Raw genomic sequence first — 24183 nt, 5'->3', positions numbered from 1 at the left:
AAAATCACATCGCTCCAGTGAGAACACTCACATTTAAAATCACAAAGCGCTTAGAAAAGCTCTTGTAGTGTGCACCAGTCCTGGGTATGGTTTATAAGCATAGCTTGGAATTAGCATTGTTTTTGTTGAGGTGAATGAAGCAGAGTAAACAATACAGAAAAGCTTCTGCTGTATACTGTAGTTGTTTTGCATTTTTTTTGCAATAGTTGTTAACATTTAATAAGATTGCTTTAAAAGTACAGTTGTGACCAGCATAAGCTTACGTGTCTATACAATGCATTCAGTAATAAGGCTTTTTAGAGTCGCAGAAGTAAACCCGAGTGAATAATTACGGTATGTAATATGCTGCACATGTGGATATAAAATGGTCCTACAAGCATGTGAGTGTAAACACATCTGCTTGTGACCTAACTAAAAGGAGTTGGTGTTTTGTACAACCAGGCAGTGACAGTTTAGTTGCCCATTCTCAGCATTCACTATCATCTTCATACATACAAGTGTCTGACTGCAATCGTACAATGAGGTGAGTTGATTTAAAGGGGAGTCAACAATACTCATTTTTTTTATTTGTGAATGTACTTGAATGGCATTAGTACTCTACAATTTAAATTGTTTAAAAAAACAACATGATCCTGACATTTGCGTTTTTCTACGTATAATCATCTGTGAGGGGAATAAAAGGAGATGGATGCTATGAATTAGTTTTCCTTCTGAAAATAACTTCAAGGGAATTTTCCCGCTGTGTGCCATCATAAACTGAGCATTAAATTACACGTAAAGGAAGAGCTCATTTTCATTCAGATGTTTTGGAAGTTTTTTCAGCCCCATAATAAAACCCGGTTATATCTTATTTCTGGAAGGAGCGCATGAAAGTACAAGGAATGGCTGGATCAATACTACCCAAACCTGCTTTGTGTGTACTTTGGCAGTTTACGACTTTCCCAGAACATGTGCTGAAAAATTTAGCACTGCTATAGCCATCAGATTTGGGCACATGTAAGAGTTTTGTGTTTTGCTTTGTTGACACTTGTTTCATCCATAGAAGATGAATTATGTGCCTAGCCCTGTCCTGTTAACAGTAAAACTTTATCCTGCTTACTAGCTAGTAGAAAACGACTTTAAGAACACAGCAATGAACAATTGGTAAAAATCCCCGATTTCTCCATTACAGCTGTCTGTATCACTGGATTGTTTCAAATACGTCCTTATATGAACTTTATGTGCACCAGGCACATAGAAACATGGCTGTTTTGTGGCTATCGCTTTGCCCATAACACAGCCTTGGAAACGTGCATTCACAAATGCAATGAACAGCAGATGTACTGTGTTGTAGAACTTCGGTCTGTCTACATAGATCTATGGTGATGTTAAAGCCCCTTCTTACCTCCAGGTATGTTCCCCCAATCCTAACACACACACACACACACACACACACACACACACACACACACACACACACCTACCTTCCCCCTTGGGTTTGGCCTCCTCTACTGTTCTTGGTGGGAGAGGCAACTTGGCTGCACCCACTCACATTCTACTTGAGTGGAGTGGTGAATTCTAGCTTGCTCATATTTTCCGCCTTAACAAGAGAAGGCAGTGGGACAGCAGTACTGGTGGGACTGTGTATGGTCGGGACCTGGGAACTGAGTATACTATAGCCATAGATTTACAATGTCAGAGTTTACTATAACAAAATTATACTGGTGAGCTGGGCTGTAATAGTTTTGTGGTGGGGGGGGGGCTAAGCTCTTTCAACAAAATGACAGTGTAAATAAACCATATGAGCAAAGTTACTCACTGATTTTTAGCTGATTAGTGGCAAAGTTAAAGCCTACAGATTATTAGTAGAAGAGCTGTGATCACTAAGAAAATGCAAGCTATGCAGGTGAGTTGACTTTTGCACAGTTACGAGCAATTAATTTCAAAAGCGTACTGTGGTATAGTTTGCCCACTGTGGTATAGTTTGCCCAAGTTTCCTTTTCTACCATACTAATGCAACAAGATAAATCAGTGTAATACTGGCCGCACTGTTTACCTAGGATGGGGGGAAAGATACCAGCCTCACGGCTTACTGAGCAGGTGGAGTGGATAATTGCTGCACTTGGGGAGCAAGAGGGTTAATGTCTTAATGGGAACCTGAAGGTGTTATTGGCTGCACTTAAGCTGGCCATACACTAGGCCGATTCCCCGCCGATCGACAGTAGATTCGATCACTGGGATCGAATCTGCTGTCACATCGTTCATGCTACACGTTAATTTTCGATCTATTTTATCCTGAAATAGATCGATCCCGTTGATGGCTCCGTGCGGGAAATTACCGTCGATCGCCCGTGGGTAGGAAGCACGTCGCTAGCGGCGTTCAAGTGCCCGAAGACCGACGCAATAGAGCGGCAATACATTACCTGCTCAGCCGGCGTGACTCCCCAGGTCTCCGCTGTCTTCTCCGCTCTGCTCTGGTCTGGTCTGGTCTCCGGCATGCTTCACTTCTTCCTGCCCGGCAGGAAGTTTAAACAGTAGAGGGCGCTCTACTGTTTAAACTTCCTGCCTGGTAGGAAGAAGTGAAGCATGCCGGACCCGGAAACCAGAGCGGAGAAGAAGACAGCAGAGACCTGGGGAGTCGTGCCAGCGGAGCAGGTAATGTATGCGGGGGGGGGGGGGGGGGGGGCGCGACACCACCCTCACAGATTGTGAACGGTTTCAGGCTGAAATCGGTTCACAATCTGTTTGCAGTAAAGGCAGCCATACGATCCCTCTCTGATCAGATTCTATCAGAAAGGGATCTATCTGTTGGTTGAATCTGATGGCAAATCGACCAGTGTATGGCTACCTTTAGGGTCAGGACTGGTTAATGACTTCAATACGTTATGCAGCGTAGCTATTAACCTCTCCTCGTCCCCAAGTTCAGCCATTACCTTTTCTGGATAGACTTATATATACGCGAGTTATAGTAGGCCCCTGCCTTTGCGAGCTTACAGTATAGAGCAGGGTTTCTCAACTCAGTCCTTAAGTACCCCCAACAGTGCATGTTTTGCAGAAAACCACACATTTCAGTGGTGAGGTATTTAGTGTCTCAGCAGAGCTCACTAACTACCTATGTGGATTTCCACAAAATGTTCACTACTGGGGGTACTTGAGGACCGAGTTGACAAACCCTGATGTAGAGGGTAATCTGAAGTAAGATTAATACAGAGGTTGCACAGTGCTAACTCCTATTTAAAAATGAGAATTGTCTGCCTGTCCTATTGATCTTTTGGCTGCAGTAGTGTCTAAGGTACAGATGGAGATAGCATGCATCTAGTAGTCAGGATTGAATCAGAGCACCTTATCTGCATACTTGTTCTGGTTCAGTAATTCAGAAAATATTAAAGGCTGAGGATCAGCCCAACACCCAGTCAAGGGACAATTTCAAAAGTAAGTCAGTAATTGCTCTTTTTTCTTTTAAAGACCATTATGATAAGACCAAAACTGCTGTAAATAGTTTAGAAATGTAATCATTGTTTTTAATTGCATAGCAGCTATGCAATTAAAAACAATGATTACATTTCTAAACTATTTCCCAGTGTTTTTGTCACATCCAGATGTTTGTCATTCCCTTTGAAAAATTCATTCAGCAATTGCCATGTTATAATATTCACAGCATATACAGCTTCATTATTCCATAGTGGCCTCTCAGTTTCGAAGTTTTGGGGTCTTCAGCTATTCTCAATTCAGCCACCAGCTGGGGCTACTGATCTTACAGATAACCTAACAAAAAATCTGCTAAAATTACATATCATGGTCATCATACTGTTTGCGGTTTCTAAGCTAGTTGATCAATTCAGTATTGCTTGTGAATGCATAAAGTGCTTACACAATAAGTTCCACCCCTCAGGTTCTAGCTCAATCCTGCACGAGACACTGTGAGAATAAGCACGGTATAGACCAAAGTGACATGTGCTGCCTCTATGGGGGTGGAAGGACACATGATGGAGCCTTATCTGCAAAACTTAGGGCTTGTTCACACTGGGTGATTTTGCAGCGATTTGCTGATCACTGGCGATCAACAAAATGCTGCTGCTAATTCTAATCAATGGAAGTGTTCACACTGTAGCGATCGCCAGTGATTAGCAATTTGCTGATGGTGCATGCAGCATTTTTGTAGCGATTTTGAAGTGATTGATTTTCAATGTCATAGAATCACAAAACTCAATCACTCCTAAATCGCTTTCCTGTACAGTGAAAAAACAGCTTGTTGCTGATGGCCAGCGATCAGCAAAATGCTACCAAAGCGCCCAGTGTGAACTAGCCCTAAAAGTTCAATTTACCATCCTTCCACCCCCACTCCAGGATCAGAATTTAAGGCATAGTTCTTGGGTGTTTAAACTTTGTGTACCGTATATACTTGCATACAAGCCGAATTTTTGACCCCCCAAAAAAGGGGCCGAAAGTTGGGGGGTCGGCTTGTATGCGAGTCTTGGTCCGTGGTGGTCGGTGGTCCGCAGCCCCTACTCCCCCCGCGGCCGCCGCTTCTATTACCTACTCAGCCGGCGGCTGCTTCCTCTAATCCGGGTTCCCCTCTCCAACTCCATGCGTATAAGTGTTTCACAGCAGCGCGCCCGGCGCTGCTGCTGTGACAAGGCAGGTGGCAGGAAAGAGCGGTTCCCCTGGTAACTGCGATACACATCGCCGCTACAGGAAGCCGCGCTCTTTCCTGCCTCCTGCCTCATCTGAACCACTTATACGCATGGAGTTGGAGAGGGGAACCTGGATTAGAGGAAGCGGCCGCTGGCTGAGCAGGTAATGGCAGCGGCGGCCGTGGGGAGGGGGGGGGGGGCGCTATACTGGACACTACCTACCTATACTGGGCACTATGCTATCTATACTGGACACTATACTAGCTATACTGGGCACTATACTAGCTATACTGGGCACTATACTAGCTATACTGGGGCACTACCTACCCATACTGGGCACTATACTGGATACTACCTACATATACTGGGCACTATACTAGCTATACTGGACACTACCTACCTATACAGGGCACTATACTAGCTATACTGGACACTACCTACCTATACAGGGCACTATACTAGCTATACTGGGCACTACCTACCCATATTGGGCACTATACTAGCTATACTGGGCACTATACTAGCTATACTGGGGAACTACCTACCCATACTGGGCACTATACTAGCTATACTTGGACACACTGGGGGGATCGTGCGGCCGGCACCAATCCAGCATTGCCTACCCAAGGCTTATATGGGGGTCAATCCTTTTTTCCTGTTTTTTCCGGTAAAAGTTGAGGGGTCGACTTATATGCGAGTGTATACGGTACTTTTAATCAGGGCTGTGGTGTCAGAGTCGAGAAGTCGGAGCAATTTTGGGTAGCTGGAGGTGGAGTCGTGGTTTCAATAAACTGAGGAGTCGGATGATTTTTGAACCAAATCCGTAAAAATTAGACTGAGTCGAGGAGTCAGAGCAATTTTGGGTAACTGGAGTCAGGTTTCATAAACTGAGGAGTCTGGAGTTTTGTGTACAGTTAATTGCATTTTAATACAGAAAAAGAAACCTTTGTGTAATTAAATGTAAATTATTTTTTTTTGCAAAAAAAATAGCTGCATTCTGTCAGTGGTGGTCAACTACTCACTCAACAGCTTACAGTTGCCTCACACTTGTTTCTTATTTTCTTATGTATTGTAAAGCTCAGATGTATGCTCTCCTAATAACAATGTTATTTAGTATTTGTTACACACTGTCACCTTTTGATGGCATTCTTGTTTTCTTATGGAAAATGATCTTTTATTTGACTCTGCATTGTTTTTTTTATATGTTTTTATAGATGCAGAATCGAATGGCTGTGCTGCTGTGCAACTTAAAGCCTGCAAAGATGAGAGGTGTTCTTTCTCAAGCCATGGTTATGTGTGCAAGCTCTCCGGACAAGGTGGAGATACTGGACCCACCAAGTGGGGCGGTTCCTGGAGATAGAATTACTTTTGAAGGATTCCCAGGTAACTTATGCTTTATCGGTAAGGGGTGGGGAAGCGATAGATGAATTGCTTCCAGAATTATTTTGAAATAACTCTTTGGCACTTTCAAATGTTTGGAAGGAAATTCTCAGGGGTCATGACACTTGTAGAATAGAATTCAAGCAATGCCTTTCCATGCATGCAGTTGCTGGACTTTTAAGTACAACTGAATCAAGAGTTATATGGAGGCTGCCATATTTATTTCCTTTTAAGCCATACCAGTTGCCTGGCTCTCCTGCTGATCCTCTGACTCTAATACCGTAGTTTTCGGACTATAAGACACACTTTTTCTCCCCCAAAAGTGGGGAGAAGAAGTTACTGCGCCTTATAGTCCAAATGTAACGTTCTGGTACTTGTTTCCTAGGACCGCAGTGGGGTGGCTGCAGCGCAATACATTCTGAGCTGCATATGAAAAGCCGCTGTAATCATCCCCAATGCTGGCCCTTTGATCTGTAATCTCACCTAGCAGTGTAACTTAGACATCTTCGGGGGAGAAAAGGTCCATAAGACACTCCTGGACCATGGATGCACCCAGGTTTAGTATATTTTTTTCCCCCTGGTTTTTGCCCTTTAAACCTAGGTGCGTCTTATAGTCCGGAGCGTCTTATAGTCCGAAACATACAGTACTATTAGCCATAGACCCTGAACAAGCATGCAACAGATCAGGTGCTTCTCACATTATTGTCAGGTCTGACAAGAGTAGCTGCATGCTTGTTTCAGGAATGTGATTCAGACACTACTGTAGCCAAATAGACCAGCAGGGCAGGCAACTGGTACTGTGTTAAAGGAAATAAATTTGGCATCCTCCATATTCATTTCACTTCAGTTGTCCTTAATATTAATTTTAAAGAAAACCTGAACTGAAAATTAAAATAAGCATACACAGGTCATACTTATCTCCTGTGTAGTCTACTACTCAGTGTCTTTCTCCTGTCTCGCATCCTGTTTGTTCACTGTGATCAATGGAATTCTCCGTCCTCCATTTTGAAAATGGCCATTACCCATAACAGCTTTCTGGTCAGCACACAGTTAAACTGTAACATCGCCCACTTGAGCGATAGGGAAACATGGACATTAACTGGTACACCAGTTTTCCTCTCAGCTATAACTGACAGCAACTGATATTTTACTGACAGCAACTGATATATTTCAGATCTGACAAAACATTGTCAGAACTGGAAGGGATTATTGTCAGAAGAAAATGGTGAGCTTATGAGAGGAACTGATGGCAAGGTAACTATGTAATGTTCATTTGAAGTTACCTCATGTGTTTATTTTAAATATTTTTACTCAGTACAGGTTCTCTTTAAGGACATTGAATTTGGTAGTACTGGGTGCATTTGTGTTTGTCTAGCTACATTTATGTAAATGCACCACTACCAGTAAGAAATCTAGAGGGGGGGGGGGAGGGAGGGAGCAGCAATAATCCCACAATATAGAGCTATGTGGCTTTTCCTTGAGGTACCCAATTTTAGCACCAGCAACTCCATGAATTCAGCAGATTTACTGTATCCGAAATGTACTCTCCATAAAATCTAGCCACTCTGTTGAACTGATTTATCAAGACAGATGCAAAGGAAACTGGGACAGTTATCCAGAGTCACCAATGAGAATCTATTCCTGTCTCTTTGAAGTTCCATGCAGCTACTCTGAGGAGCTTAAAGCTGGGCTTAAAATGTAGATTTAAATAAAAATTGTTAGCCTTTGTTCTTTTGCACATTTATATTAAAAATACTCCTTCTATGAGGAAGCAGTGTGGGGTACACAACACCCAAAATTCACATCTTTCTGAATATATAAGTGGGTGCAAAAAGCAAATAAAATGTTAGCATCGCTATGAAAAAGTTTTCTTCAGTAACTGTTGCTAATTGCTATGGAAGCACGGGGTGCTAGAGATGCTGCTATTTGTATGTTTCATAAGCTTTCATAAGTGATGTACTAAGACATTTCTCTAGACTTGTTAAATCTACATATCACATGTCATATGGCAAGAAGGAGGATGAAGGCACTGAGCTGCAAAAAATATACCTTTAATCCACGGTGGGAAGACACATCAGGGTATACAGTGGGGGTGAGGGAGGCCTGACAGCAGTTTCGCTTTAAGACAAAGCTTCCTCAGAGGCCAAAAGAAACCTGTTCTTTCTTTTGGCCTCTGAGGAAGCTTTGTCTTAAAGCGAAACAGCTGTCAGGCCTCCCTCACCCCCACTGTATACCCTGATGTGTCTTCCCACCGTGGATTAAAGGTATATTTTTTGCAGCTCAGTGCCTTCATCCTCCTTCTTGCCATATTATAGTGCTTTGTTCTGAGGTGCACGTGCATGCTATGAATACAGAATCCGGTGAAGCGGACCTATGCCTTTCTGTTAACATCTAGTGCCAGTCCTTTTTCCCTACTGTTGTGCTACATATCACATGTCGTCTTATTTTTCACCCTATGACATTTATCTGTTATATGGCTATTCCACATTAAACTTAATTTCATTTTTTCCTAGCGCCTAGCTTTCTAACCCATGACTCATTGCTGTATGGCTTTCTGCCTTCTTGAATGGCAAAAATAGCCGTAAGCTTTATGATTCTTTCTCCATCTAGACCACAGTTGGTGTTTAATGCGGTACCCAGTTTTTGTTCAAGCCAAACACAAAATATTAAACAAAGTATTAAAAAAATTCACTTATATATAGCATTTAACACCAATGTTGCTTTAAAGTGAATTACAGTACATTATGAGCACAATAAATATCAATCATAACCACTTCCGGATTTCAGCCTGATCTGTGCTGCGGGGACTCTTCAGCCCGCAGCACAGATCAGATAGCAGGCAGGGCGATCAGACTCCCCCCCCCTTTTTTCCCCACTAGGGGGATGTGCTTGCTGGGGGGTCTGATCGCCGCTGTGCCTAGCGGGGGGGACTCCTCAAAGCCCCCCTCTGCAGCGCTATTCCTCCCTCTGCCTCCTTCCCTCCCTCCCCTCTTCACTAAGGGTTGCGCAGGACGGAAATCCGTCAGCCTATCAGATGCCGGCGATCCCCGGCCAATCAGAGGCTGAGGATCGCCGATCACCTCTACGGCGCTGCTGCGCTTCAGCGCCATATGTATGTAAACAGCGGGGAAGATCTTTCCCGCGTGTTTACATTTACCCTGCGAGCCGCAATCGGAGTCTTGCAGGATGTTCACGGAGACACACTCCGTGAACTGCCATGGAAACCGCTTCAGGATTCAGGGGCGTACTTATGCGTACGCAGAATCCTGAAGTGGTCAACATCTCTAAGCAAAACTAAAAATCTTTAGTAGACTGTAAGTCTGTATATAATGTAAAATGTACATGTGCTGATGTGTTGGAATTTGTAATGCAGCACCAAAAGAGTTACCAACAAGGTTTCCTGCCTGGCAAGTCTCAATCAAAAAGATGTAGAGAAGCACTCCTCTTACTTGCTGTGCGATGTGCCTGGTCCGCCTGTCAGCACTACAGGCTATCTTCTGCAGCAGAATAAGAAGCCGGCACCATCTGTATTATATGCTCTTTGTTTTATTTAAAAAGTCCTGTACTGCTAATGACAGTGACGTTTCGGAAATAACATCCTTTCTCAAGCTCAGCAAAGTACAGACTGACAATACACATATACCATACGTTTTTATAGTGACATAATCAGCAGTAGACCAATCCTGGCTGAGTACTCTCACAGCCGATCATGGTGGTCCGTGACTTACCGGGCCACCCCTTCAGCGTCCTTCACCGCAGTTCCCCATCTGGTACATCTGACAGGCGGAGATGGGTGGAGCGGTGTTGGATTTCTGTGCGCAGATGCCGGTGAGACACGTGCGGCCTTTACACGCATCCCTCTGTGTGGGAGGAGGAAGTTTGGCATTTTGAATATGGCGACCAATGGGCAGTGGACAACATAGTTCCCTATCAGGTCCGGTAAGTCACGGACCACCATGATTGGCTGTGCGAGTACTCAGCCAGGATTGGTCCACTGCTGATTATGTCACTATAAAAACGTATGGTATATGTGTATTGTAAGTCTGTACTTTGCTGAGCTTGAGAAAGGATGTAATTTCCGAAACGTCGCTGTCATTCGCAGTACAGGACTTTTAAAATAAGAAAAAGAGCATATAATACAGATAGTGCCGGCTTCTTATTCTGCTGCCTGGCAAGTCTAAAATAGGTGAATTATGCTGAAGGCTGACATTTTAAGTTCCTGAATGAGCTGGGAAGAGAGGAGGGTGTGTGAGGATTCAAATGAAGCAGGAGTGAAGCTTCATACTCTAGGCGTGTATTTGCATGATAACACTAGAAAGGAATGTGTACCTGTTTGTCTCTGCATGTAAACATACATACATGGACAGTATTTCCGTATATATGTTACGGCCAGAACCCGAAGTTTGGCCACTTTGGGTTCTGGCCGGCCAATATGCGAAGTGGCCGCTGCGCTGCGGCCAATGTGAGAAATTGAATGATTCCTGTAACATTAATGTATCTTCTGGCCGTCTTGCTGCGGCCAAATTTATCAAAACTTAGTTAAAGGGATACTGTAGGGGGGTCGGGGGAAAATGAGCTGAACTTACCCGGGGCTTCTAATGGTCCCCCGCAGACATCCTGTGTTGGCGCAGCCACTAACCGATGCTCCGACCCCGCCTCCAGTTCACTTCTGAAATTTCTGACTTTAAAGTCAGAAAACCACTGCGCCTGCACGCCCGTGTCCTCGCTCCCGCTGATGTCACCAGGAGTGTACTGCGCAGACACAGACCATACTGGGCCTGCGCTGTGCACTCTTGATGACATCAGCGGGATCGAGGACACGGCAACGCAGGCGCAGTGGTTTTCAGACTTTAAAGTCTGAAATTCCAGAAGTGAGCCGGAGGTGGGGCCGGAGCATCGGTGAGTGGCTGCGCCAACACAGGATGTCTGCGGGGGACCGTTAGAAGCCCCGGGTAAGTTCAACTCATTTTCCCCTGACCCCCCTACAGTATCCCTTTAATTTAACAAAATGAAGCCTGCGGCAATGTAACAGATGAAGCCGCCGGCTTTTTCTCTGCCTCTCTCTCTCTCTCTCTCTCTCTCTCTCTCTCTCGCTCTCTCTCTCTCTCTCCTCCCCCCCACCTCCCCCCCCCGCCTCTCTCTCTCACCTATGGGCAGCCGGCGGGGACATGCGTGTGTCCCCCAGAGTCGTTCATTGCAGCAGGGAATCCTGCCGTTCTTGCAGAGCAGGTGCTGGCAGAAGCAATGTCTGCAGCCTCCCCGCTCTGCTTTCCCTGCAGCCACGAACGACTCTGGGGGGACACATGTGTCCCCCCTAGCTGCCCATGAGAGAGAGAGAGAGGCGGGGGGAGGAGAGAGAGGCAGAGCAAAAACCGGCGGCTTCATCTGTTACATTGCCACCGGCTCCATTTCATTAAATTAACTAAGTTTTGATAAATTTGGCCGCAGCGAGACGGCCAGAAGATACATTAATGTTACATGAATCATTCCATTTTTCACATTGGCCGCCGCGCGGCGGCCACTTCGCACATTGGCCGGCCAGAACCCGAAGTATTCGGCCAGAACGAGAAGTGGCCAAACTTCGGGTTCTGGCCGTAACATATATATCGTAAAGTATATTGATGCTAAAGTTTTTAATCCAGCATCAAAAGTGCTGTAGATATTGTTGCTTTTTTGTTTCTTGCCTATCTGATCTTTAAATCTGAAGTATATTACTCTTGCTTCTGGATGATATTTCCAGCCCCCGTAAGAGCTGACAGTAGAGTGTAAGAAGATGCAAATGAAGTAGGAGTGGAGGCTCACACAGCTGTTGATGCATGCCCTATTGTGTGTGTGTTTGTACACGCCTGCATATTAAAGTTGACCTGAACTCTTGCACAGGACAGAAGGAAAATGGAGAGAAATGCACCCTGTATGTATTTAGAGCGTTTAGCCTGTTTAAAGTGGATCCGAGATAAACTTTTACTAATTGCATAATTGTGTTCCTTTTTATATAGTTTATAGGGCATTTCTCAAGCCAAATACTTTTTTATTTTGTTTTAATACTCTAATTCCCTATAAACTAAACAAGCCTCGCCCATAGCTCCTTTTGTGCTTTGGCACTGTAGCAAGGGCTTATGGGAGCTCAGTCTGGGCAGGAGGAGGAGGAGGTTACTAGCCAGAGATTTCACAGGCAGAGGGGAGGAGGGAGGAGGAGATGGGACTGAATTTACACACAGGCAAGCTGATAGCATCTCCAGCCCTCAGCCTGTGACAATGTGACAAACAGAACATGACTGCCCTCATTCTATCACAGGAATAAATAATCATAAACTCTTAAAGCTGTTTGCAGCTAGATATGCTGTGTAAACTATCTAAACTTTAGATACGATATATAGACAAGTTACTTGTTATAGTTAGTTTGTCATCTCGGATCCGCTTTAATTCTCCCTCATGTGTGTCTAATCACAAGTTGAAATTTGATCTCCCCCTGTGTCACATGACAGCAAAGATGGTAGATAAGCTTATTTGAAAGCACAGGCTGTTAACAATATGTGTGCTTCCATGAATCAGAAAGTATAAACTGTGCAGATTTTTGTAGGATTTGAATCAGGTGTAACAAAGAAATGTTTTTTTGTTTAAAGGTTATTATGATGTTGTGTATTTTTTTAGAGCAGAGAGCAGTTCTGAGTTCAGGTCTGCTTTAATCTAGTAATTAAAACCATATACACCCTAATACTTATACCACCTATCTAAGCTTGTGCGGACCAGTTTAGCACTGCTCTATAAGTCTTAACTCATAAAGCATAGTTCCTCTGTTGGCCCTGATCTTTGCTGTGGTAAGTGCCCTGTTGCCAAGACCATGGCACCTTGTGTTCCAGTGCCTACTCCTTCAGTTTTGGATGCTAAACGTTAACATTTTCAATGCTTACACTTCATAACGTGCCATAAAATGTTGGGTGCCATGACATCAGTAAGAAACACCCAAAAAGGTTGGTGCTGTATTCACTTGGGAGAAAGGGTGGTGGGTGGCTGCTGTGGTAAAGATCAATCATCATCATCCCTACCAATGGAAAAAATGCACTGCTGTGTGTTTATTACATGGAGGTTATCAGGGTTCTGCAATCAAAAATAATCTGATCATAGTAATAGGTCTTTAAACCTGGAAGTAATGTGAGAGGACCTGTCTATTCAAACCAGGATAGATGGCAATGGTAGAAAAACAAAATAAACTTTACTGGTGCGAGACACAGTCACCTTCATTGGATGCATGTGGTAAAGGGAACATGATTTGTTTTGGGGGCAAAAGAAGCTTCCTCAGACAAGACAAGAATTGCAGGGCAGCACTGACTTATTCACCTGGGTGGTTTGATTTAAGGGTTTAGATGGGATTTAACATTTCCAACAGCTCCTGAGAATAGTGCACCAACTATTATTGGTTTATATATTGGCCCTTTAGTTCAGAAGTGCCTGGACCAGTGAAGGTACATTTCAAAGTAAATACACTTTCTATTTCCTGTGTGATGTATATTCTCCACCACCACCTGTCAAAAGCAGCTGCTTACCAGATGTTGTGACCTTATATTAGAAAGATCTAAATATGGCTCAGATCCTTTGTCCTAGTAATATTCCAGCATCTGAAGCGTGTCCAATCCTATAATGGGTTATTGGATTTAAGAGTGTGGTTCATCGCTAGGGATAGATAACTCCAACTGTCACTCAAAAATGAATTTAAAAAACTCTCATAGCATACAAGGATTGAGGTATTTATTTATTTATTTATTTATTTGTTGTATTTATAAAGCGCCAACATATTACGCAGCGCTGGACATTAATTTAGGTTACAGACAATATTTAGGGGTGACAATACAGGAATACAAGAAAACCAGATCACACAGCACAGTATGAGTACAAGGTAATGCTTAGTCAGTCACTGGATGGGAGCATGGAGTTAGGCAAGTTAGGTTCACTCAAATGCATAGCATGGGTGCACAGTAATAGAGGTGCATGATCAGGTAGGACACAAAAGGAGTGAGGACCCTGCCCAAAGGCTTACAATCTAGAGGGAGAGGTAGGGACACGAGAGGTAGGGATTTATATAAGTAATGTGTTCAGATATCATGCAGCAATGCCCTAGTCTTTGTGGCGTATTTCATGTTCCTCCATGTTCCTCCAGTATTCCATGTCTCACCAGTAGAAAGGTAAATAGCTGGTACCTTGGCAATCATTTAGACTACCATAGGGCCATTTATTTTAATACAACAAAGGAGAGATGGCCGCACATCCTTAAACCATCTGTATTCTGTTTTGTTTTTTGGGGGTTTTTTTAAATTTGTATACCATTTTTATGGCCAGCCATTTCCAGGTTCACACTATGCTTATTTGGTAATTGCACAATACGTAGTAGAAGGGTGCACAGATTATATACTCCATACTCTTATACTCCAATAGGATATGTTTGCCTGTACACCTTCAATTGCCTGTGTACCTTTTAATGAGATTTTGAAATAAATCTGTTTTTAACAGTGGATGTGCACTCTGCTCTGCTCTCTATTTGAACTGCTTATTTGGCAATTAGTTACAGGTTAGGGTCCCTTCCAGAAGGATGGCCTCATTGCAGCGGAAGGGTCCAGTATGGAAAACTCTGCATGCAAACGGTTTGTGGAAGCTTACATACTACATTAATGGTAATTGCGTGCATCTGTTTTCAATGCAAGATGTGTACCCTGCCTAAAAATTTGGCTCTGCACACCTATGCTGTTGGTCACTCAGATGCAGCTTGTCTTGCTAAGTGCTGCCACCTCTCCCCTTCCATTTATTTTAATGATGATGTTAAAACACCAGGGTTTTAGTGCTATTAGAGACTCCATATTTAGGGTTGAACAACATTACGCCCCATAAGGTCATCAATTTGAGTCCTTCATTAGAGCAGTTATTCTGTTCATGTTTATTTTCATCATCAGAACTAATGTTTGAAATCTATGATTTTGTAGTGTGAATGTATCTTTATAATACATTGCAGATTTTGGAAGACAAATACCACCTTGAAGTAATTTACACTGTTCTTGTTTTCACTATTGATGGATTGTAGCTTTACAACTACCAGCTGACAATAGGGTAACATAAACCTGCAGCTGTTTTGCTTATTCTTTTCCAATATAAAACTGATGATTTCTTGGAAGTCTTGGTTACAATTCATTTTTTCATGTAGTCTCCCGGTGTTTCATGTCCAGAAGGAGTTGGTATTATTAGATAGGACTTCTGCTAAACTCTTTCTGGCTAGGTATAGGGAAATACCTTTCCATATGTTCTCAACATCTGCATTTTTCCTCATCTCATCGGTGTGTAAAATTATTGGCACAGACTTTGCATTTCCAGGATATCGCTCACCAAGCTGAGGAGCTGTCTGCTCTTTGTATCGTTGTACTGCTGGAATGGAGTGGAGCTTCTGCCCCTCACAAGAAAGAAGTTTCTGCACCCTTTATTACCCAGTACACAGAGCAACTGAATTCAGGCCAAGCCAAACACAAATGTCTTTAGATAGCTATGGAGGCCACGTTCTGCTATTGACTTATGAAGACTGAAGCAGTGTTTCTGGTGTAGGCTTCCTGAGGCCTATACTTTTTGTTGCAGCCTGTTTTCTATAGTGTTAAGTATGGGAGAGAATTTATAGTCAACACTAAAGTTATGTTAAGTTTTGGATAGGAAACGTATTCAGCACTAGTATATTGCAAATGTTATCACAGGTGAGTTGGGGAGAGGGGGGGGGGGGGGATATTCTAGTATTTAGAACTAGGGAATTATGTTGGATTTGTAGAGAAATAGTATTTAGCACTGAGGTGCATGGTTATACAAGATGGAGAATAGTGTTAGGCACAAGTGTGGGGATTATGTTAGAGTTTGGAAGGAAACAGTGTTGAGCACTGTGGAGATTGTTGAGCTTGTAGCTCTGGAGGAGGTTATGTTGCGTTTGAAGAGGGCGTAGCATTTAGTATCTGAAGGGATTTTGCTAGGTTTAGAGGGAGTAAAGTAATTTGATGGCTTCTGTTGCTGACATAGAATAGACACATCACTGAGCTGTCAGAGAAACATTGAAGCTTCTGAATATGGAGGAAAGGAGGACTCTGGGTGGGGCTTAAGCCTCTGGATGACGTGGGCTTACTGACTCTGGCCTGCCTCTTTAGCTATATCTCTACATTCATACTGGTGTTGGTGGTGAGAAAAAGGTGCGGATACCCAAGTACAAGATCACTGACCTACATCATCTTTTTACATCCATGCATAGCGATAGTATGCTCATTCCATTAGGAGGCTGGACAAATTACTTTTTCACAGGTGCTCTTGTCAAGAAGACAGACCGTATGGAAAGCCCTATTTAGATCAGATTTTGCTCAACTGTCTGTCAAAATATGGACAGTTGGCAACTGTCACAGCCTGAAATCCCCTGAATTCAAAACCAGCCTCCAGATTAAAGCTTACAAGCTCCCCTCAGCACTACCTTTCATTTTGCATATCTCTGAAAGGCATGTACTGTAGTAAAAGATGTATAAAATGGGCTTGTTTGAGCTTCAGCTTGAAGTTCAGGTCAGTAGTTGCATATGGAATTTTATATTTCTAGGTCAATGGGAAATGTAGCAATCAAATTGATGGCATGTACAGGTAGGATCAACCTTAGGTCACATAGAGCACTTGGCAGGTGTTTTTTTTGTTTTGTTTGTTTTTTGGTCCCCTCTCCCAGTATTTCCTGGCCAAAGCAAAGGCATCAAAGTTTGGTACTGTAAACCCCCATACCTTAATCCTGTGCACATGCTGCTATTCTCTAATCACACAAATGTTGTGTTTCCTGTGCACACACATAGCTGCAAAAATCAATCAGTAGCAGAGGTGAATCCACAATGCACATGCTGCCGTCTGAGGATAGGAGAAGGAATGTCACTGTTACAGTATTTTGATTTTTGATTTTAGGGAGCCTTGCTGCTGCCAAATGTAGTATGATCACAATGTAATGCAGTAGAGAAATGTGACCTCCTTAAAGTGGACCTGAACTCAGAACTTCCTCTCTGCTCTAAAAGATATGCAACAGCATAGTAACCATTAACCTCCCCGTTATGGTTATTTATGGATTTTAGGGGCTGAAAGCGGTGCCATTTTTTTACACGCTTTTAGACCCTAAAAATCATACCAATAGATAGATCTGCTGCAGCCCTGCACATTACTCACCTCCCATGGATCCAGCTCAGGGTTATAACTCTGAGCTATGATTTTTACATCTCAAGCCTGACTCTGGGTTACCGCGTAAACAAAAAAAAATTATTTGTTAGGGCTGATACAAATCCTAAAATAAATCTACACTGTTTCTACTTCCTGATTCTTGAAAGCAGGCGTATTGTTGACATCCTGTGCTTTCAATTGAGCTTATCTGCCATGGCAGTCAGATGACAGGGGAAAGATCAAATTACAATGTGTGGTTAGACACAAATGAGGGAGAATTAAACAGGCTAAACTCTCAAAATACATACAGGGTTCATTTCTGTACATTTTCCTTCTGTCCTGTGCAAGAGTTCAGGTCCACTTTAAAGTGGACCCAAATTAAAAATACAAGATTTCAGAAATAAAATCTATTTTCTAAATTATAATAATAAATAGCAGCCCTTTTTCAGCAGCATGATGACAAATATATAATATTTTACATTTATTGGAGGAACCCCTCCCTACCTTTCAAATTGCCGGGATTTTTCCGGCAAACTGGTGGAGTAGATGGTGTCCGGCAATGGAGGAATTGCTAATGGCAGCCCCCAGTATAATCCTAGTTATGAAAAGAGAAGGGTGAAAAGCATGCACTGAAATGCTCATAGGTTTGAAGGAGTGTTTATTTATCTTTGTATGTGTCAGAGTGGTGCAACTAAATATTTTTAATTAAAAAAATGTTTGGTTTGGGTCCGCTTTAAGTTTGTTCTATTAAGTGCCCCGATGCTAAAAACAGTACAGAGTGATACCCAAAGCTCTGCGATGCTGCTGCCTGGACTTCCACAATTAGTTAACTAGATCTAATCAAACTGCATATGAGATGGTACTGCACTGTATAAAATGCATCCAGTTACTCTTTAAATGATGGATACAGGCAACCTCATTCACTCATCTTGCATCGGGCCCTATTGCTCTATACCACACATAGACTCATGTTGTTAGGTGTAACTCATTTCCTTTTAATGTATGACTTTTTTGGATGGCTGAATGAAGCTTTTCAACATGTTTATACTAAGCTGCTGTCAACTGTTGTTACAGGAGAACCTGACAAAGAGTTGAATCCCAAGAAGAAGACATGGGAGCAGATACAGCCAGACCTCCTGACTAATGAAGAGTGTGTAGCAACATACAAGGGAGTACCATTTGAAGTTAAGGGAAAAGGAGTGGTCAAAGCCCAGACCATGTCCCGAAGTGGCATTAAATAAAGTTTTTCTCTTTTCTTGGATTTATATAAGGAGTGAATTATCATGTACTAATGAGATCTCCAAGAGCTACTACAATAAAAGCTGAGAATTTGTTGATCATTACAAAACGTTTCTGGTTTTTGTTTTTTTCAACAGTGTTGTGGCACGTGAGTTCTTTTTGGTAGAGTTGTATACCGAGACACTTAAAAATGAACTTTCAGAATTTAGAATAACCACCTAAACTACCCCTCACACAAGAAGCGGGCAAAAGTCACTTTTAAGCAGTTCTATGGAAGTACTGCATTTAGCTGCTAATCTTCATGCGAACATACCAGCTCCACTATTTCACCATTCTATCTACACCACGCTCTGGGTGTGGCTAGGCCCAGTATCTAAAGGGTATCATGCAGTGCAACATACATTAGGAGGTGGGTAGGTTACATGAACTCTTAAAATCTTTTTCCCACCTCTGTGGTGTAGGCACCCTTAAAGTACACCTGAACTGAGAGGGATATGGAGGCTGCCATATTTATTTCATTATAAATTATATCTGTTGCCCAGCTTTCCTGCTGATCTCACACACCTGAAACAAGCATCTGGCTAATCCACTCAGACTTCAATCAAAAACACCTGATCTGCATGCATGTTCAGGGTCTATAGTTGACAGTTTTGGAGGCACAGGATGAGCTGGACAGCCACGCAACTTGTATTGTATAAAAGAAAATAACTATGCAGCCTCCATATCCTTCTATCCTTCTCAGTACAGGTGTGCTCTAAAGCCGACCTAAACTCTTGCGCAGCAGACAAAGAAAACACAGAGCAATTCACCCTATGTGTGTTTACAGAGAACAGCCTATCTATTTTTCCTATCAGAAATTGTAAATCAGGGCTGTCAGCTGTGAACTGTGCTGAGGTGTTCCTTTGTTCTGGGCTAATATGTAAACACAGGAGGATAACTCTTTCCATGGTCCCAGGAAGTAAACACTGTAAGATATCTGTTGGAGTACTGTAAGTTGTAACCAAGGATTTTTTTCTTTAAAGGTTATTATGATGTTGCTTATCTTTAAGGGCATATAGCAAGCTCTGAGTTTAGGTCTGCTTTAAAGGACTTACGAGGCAAAAATCCCCCAAAAAGTTAAATACCTATTATTTTTTTCATCCTTAGGGGACACCATCCACGCTCCAAACTCCATTCCAAACTCCCCCGACCCCCGTTCATTCTGCCATGTCTCTATTGTAAGTCCCAGACTCCGGCGGGGTCCCGACCCGATCCATCCGGTCATCTTTAGCAGCCCCAATTAAGATGGTGGCCAGGTCCTACCGCGGCTGCACAGTTCTTATAGCCTCAAGTGCGGCTGCGCAGCTCGGGTAAGTCCTCCTCCAGCTCTGACCTCGTTCCTGGCTGTCTCGTGTACGTAAAACACGTGATACAGCCGGGAACGAGGTCAGAGCTGTAGGAGGACTTAGAGCTGCAAGTATTAATTTTGTAATTGAACTTTCACATATGAAAATGTATAGTGATGCTTGCCTGCAGCTGTACACGGATTCATACAAATGCAAGATCTATGCAATGGTTGACTATTGTCCACAAAGGGAGGCTTTACTATTCGAACACCGTGAATCCAGCGCAGGAGACTTGTGCGCACAGGGAGTAACTTCGGCGCCGTCAGAAGACGGAGCTGAAGTTACTTTTAAAACACAATAATTTGGCTTCCAGCAATTGCTGGAAGCCGAATTATTTCATTTCCCACCATCCATGGCAGCCTGGAGGGGGAATAGTATTTAACACGGCCGGGAACTTGTGCAGCAGCAGGATCAGCCATATACCAGCTGTATCCTGCGCCCAAGTCTCCTGCGCCGATTCCTCTTGTACGCTTACAATTCCACTATCTTTAAAGTACAAATCTAAAGCAGGCTGTGTCATGATTATGGTGATTGACATATGCTCCTGACCATTATTATTCTTATTCCTATTTATTTATACACAGAACATGATGGCACTGTACAGAGGGGCAATACAAACATTGGTACATACAAATACAGTTATTGGTACATGTGGAGATATATTGAGGTGCTGATGATATTAAGGATAACAGGAACATATTCTTTCATTTTTTTCTGCCAGAAGGGAGCAGGTTACCTTGAGTTGCTTGGGGCAAGGAAATGGGTGATTTGTCTTGACCATATCAGGTGCTTTGAGTCTGTATGCAGTTCCTCTGAGAGTGCTAATGGGATTATCTGCCTGACTGTTTGAACTCAGGAGACGGCCCATTGTCTCAATACACAAAGCCAGAGGACCAGAGTCTGGAGACTAACACAGGAACGTTTGAAATGTACATGACAGGCTATTAGAAATGGGTGAAGTCCTGTTGATACCATTTTTTACCTGTGGAAATTAAATCATTAGTGGAGGTGCTAGAGTACCCTTTTCATGTATGTGGATCTCTGGAAATCCCATTTATGTCTGAGAACTGAGACAGGAAAAAGCCGTAATCAAGTTTTCACCTGGAGTTGAAAGGCTCACTTCACAATCTTTGATGTATGGACTTTTACCTGGAAATGGAATATGTCTGAGATTTAATTAAAACCTAGTTCCTCCCCTCCCCAAGGAAGTTGCAGCCTACAGGCGTAGCTCAGAGTATAAAAAGCAGAGGCGGATGCCTAGTGACTGTCTTCTCTCGGAGGTAGCGAATAGCTAGGGAGGATTGCGACTCCTGGTCGAAACGGCGTCCTCCCGTCAAACAACGTTCTAACCTAAGCTGGTAACGTTCTTTTTTCCCCCGTTTATTTTTACGCAAATATCCGTGTGTGTTATCTTTGTAACTTTTATCTTGTAACTATTTTTACTTAGTTTTTTGTAATCTTTTTGTATATATTAAGTTCTGCATTGTTCTATGTTTTTCTAGAATATTAAATTATTATTTAATAAGTTTGACTTCTGCCGTACTAAACTAACACTCATAGCCTAGAAGAGACTGAAGTGTAACCGTGTATAAGTTCATGCCTAATTGTACGCTTGAGCAACACTACCGTATGAAATTGTAATTGCATTGTGTGTGGGGGCGTTTGTCATACGTTGGCCTAAGCGCGCAGCTGACCCAACGTACGAACAACGCCAGTGCGAGTAGCGACAGCAGAGTGGCTAACAGTATCGTTCGAAACGACTGTTAGTGGGTCTTTGCTTCACGACAGTGTAAGATTGCAACTGTGTGTGTGTGTGTGGGTGCGTGGCATTCCCGTATTTGGCCTAAGCGCAAAGCTGACCCAAATACGAAAACGCGGAGTGCGCGCTGAGGACTCGACAGCAGAGTGGAAGTGTCTAGCGAACCGCTAGTGGTGGCAGTGAGAGGTGTTCTGAGGGGTCCCAGCCTTGTTTTAGCTTGACTAAGGCTGCTTCCCCTCTCAGTCTGGTCAAACCCGCAGTCGGGAACCGTATACGCAGGCGTGCCGCGGGCCGGTTCCTGACAGTACATAATACAGAAGCGGTAAAAAATGGCATTTGCCATAGTGATTAAAAAGAATGTACCACAAAATACAAGATAGAAAAGAGAAAGATCTGCTCTTGCAAGCTTGCAATCTAAAGGTATAGGGAGAATACAAGAGGTGGGGTGATACATATGATTTTCAACCAGGAATGTTGTGCTATTGCATTATATTCAGGAACATAGCTTGTCCAGAGACTGAAAGTGGAATGACCTAGGCCAGTGATGGCTAACCTTGGCACTCCAGTTGTGACAAAACGACAAATCCCATCATGCCTCTGCCTCCCTGAGTTATGCTTAGAGCTGTCAGAGTATTGCAATGCCTCATGGGACTTGTAGTTTCACCACAGCTGGAGTGCCAAGGTTAGCCATCACTGACCTAGGCTAAAGTGTATGCCTGTCTCAAAATTGTGTTCTAAGGGTGCACCTGAAGATAGCAAGATTGGGAGAGTGACAGATGTATATTGGAAGGGAATTCGAGAGGAGCGGTATGTATGTGAGAAATCCACGTGAGTACTAGGAGGTGGTTATGGAGGATAAAAGGTAGAAGGTCGTTTAATAGAACTTTGAAGTGAATCCTGTGGTTAATTGGCAGCTATTGAACAGCTTGATAAAGAGGAGCAGCAGATGAAGAGGCGAATGAGTTGAATGACTGAGTTCAATATAGACTGGAGAGATTCAAGTCAGTAGGCCATAATATCACAGTAGTCAAGGCAAGATATTATTAGGTAGTTTCATGGTTGAAAAAGGGTCAGATCTGCGATGCTCATCTCTTCTACATAAAGATGATGAAATGGGTAGTGAAGCTAAGGAAATACATGTGCAAACTGTCTCCATTCTCCATCCTTGTCACTGCTTTAGTTAACAACCTCAGCAACTGGAAGTCTACAGGGGGCAGGAAAGAAGTTGTATTGCGATGGTAAGCATATTTGACTCAAGAAAGGTATTTTTGCCCACCACTTGTCTTCTATGCTCTGTTTATAATAATTTATCAAGCCAATTGCTATTAGAATTTGCCTTGTTTTATTTTGGGTTTAGTTGAGCTTAGATAACATTGGTGTCCTTGCAGCTGTTCTACAAATAGTATATTATTATGCTTTTCTACTTAGGGTGCCCATACATCTATCGACTTGGCCAATTGGCCATCCGATTCAATAATTATTGAATCAGATGAAAATTGGAGCCACCAAGTGCATGCCCAATGCCGCTGTGGTTGATCGGGTGCACAGCAGTGACAAGCAACATCTGGACAAGCGACAAACACGTGGGTTTGTGTGTGATGTCATCCATGTGCCCATATTACTCTGGCAATCACGTGGGGCGCGTGTATGGACGGAGCCAGCTATGGACACAAACGGGTAATGTATACTACACTGGGCGACATTAGGGGGGACAGCGTCGGGCTGTCGAGGCAGCAGATGTTGCTGACTCCCAGTCAATTTCAGTATGAAATTGATCGGTAGGGATGATCACAGATATGCAAATTGTTTCAAGTTGATGCAAATGTATGCGATTTTTTTATGCAAATATATGCAGCTTGAAAATGGACCAATCAATTTAAATCTGGACACTTTTACTTGATTAGCCGCACCCAGGCTATGCATAACTATAGGTTAGGATTTAGTTAGTGTTAGGCCCCTCCCATGGAGGATTGACTTCTTCGCAGTGGGAGGGACGAGTACTTAATAGGTTGCATGCAAGCTGTTACAGGAAACCAACATCCTCCAGTGGTAGACAGGTCATGTGTATGCTCGGTGTGTATTATATCCCACAAGTGGGGCTTGCACTCTTTTGCAGGTAGGCACTTGCCTGTTTTTAAGTAGCGCTGTTCATTTCCTTGCTATGTACTAATTTAATTTGTTTTTGGTCAGCTGCTCCCACTTAACAGCCATGCTTTTGGTGTATATGCAGAGCTTCTGTTTGGGTTCAAGGTGCGTTTGTAGTTCCGGGGGGGGGGCTCAGCGCATCTCTGATGGAGGCCATTCAGAGACGGCCTGGTGTCGCGCTGATCCACCTTTTGCGCAATTTAAATCTGGGTTTAAATTGATTGATCCGTTTTTAAACTGCATACATTTGCGTAAAAATTAGCATAATTTCGAAAAAATTTGCATCTCATTGATCATCCCTATTGATCGGGAATCTCCTGCGGTGACAGGCTGACAGATCTCTAATCAGATCCGATTAGAGAGAGATTTGACTCCTGGTCGAATCTGCCCATCATTGCTAGATGTATGGCTACCTTTACTAAAAGTAGATGAATCATCCATCTATGTAGAAAGAGTTTCTTTCAGGAGCGTG

General features: G+C 43.1%; 1 protein-coding gene across 5 annotated transcripts in view; it reads left to right on the top strand.

Annotated features, from left to right (window-relative positions):
* The window catches only part of AIMP1 (aminoacyl tRNA synthetase complex interacting multifunctional protein 1), a 94400-nt gene extending 75869 nt beyond the window's left edge, over nt 1-18531 (top strand). For all 5 annotated transcript variants that reach the window (XM_068270663.1, XM_068270644.1, XM_068270682.1 and 2 more), the window contains 2 exons: nt 5828-5996; nt 18258-18531. In XM_068270663.1, the coding sequence (XP_068126764.1) occupies nt 5828-5996; nt 18258-18424 (336 nt within the window). In that variant the 3' untranslated portion in view covers nt 18425-18531. The remainder of the gene's footprint in view (nt 1-5827; nt 5997-18257) is intronic.
* The last annotated feature ends 5652 nt before the right edge of the window (nt 18532-24183 follow it).

Source organism: Hyperolius riggenbachi, chromosome 1 (assembly GCF_040937935.1).
Source record: "Hyperolius riggenbachi isolate aHypRig1 chromosome 1, aHypRig1.pri, whole genome shotgun sequence".
NCBI classification, from domain to species: domain Eukaryota; kingdom Metazoa; phylum Chordata; class Amphibia; order Anura; family Hyperoliidae; genus Hyperolius; species Hyperolius riggenbachi.
The sequence above is the reverse complement of the archived record's forward strand: the minus strand, read 5'-3'. Positions and strand labels throughout refer to the sequence as shown.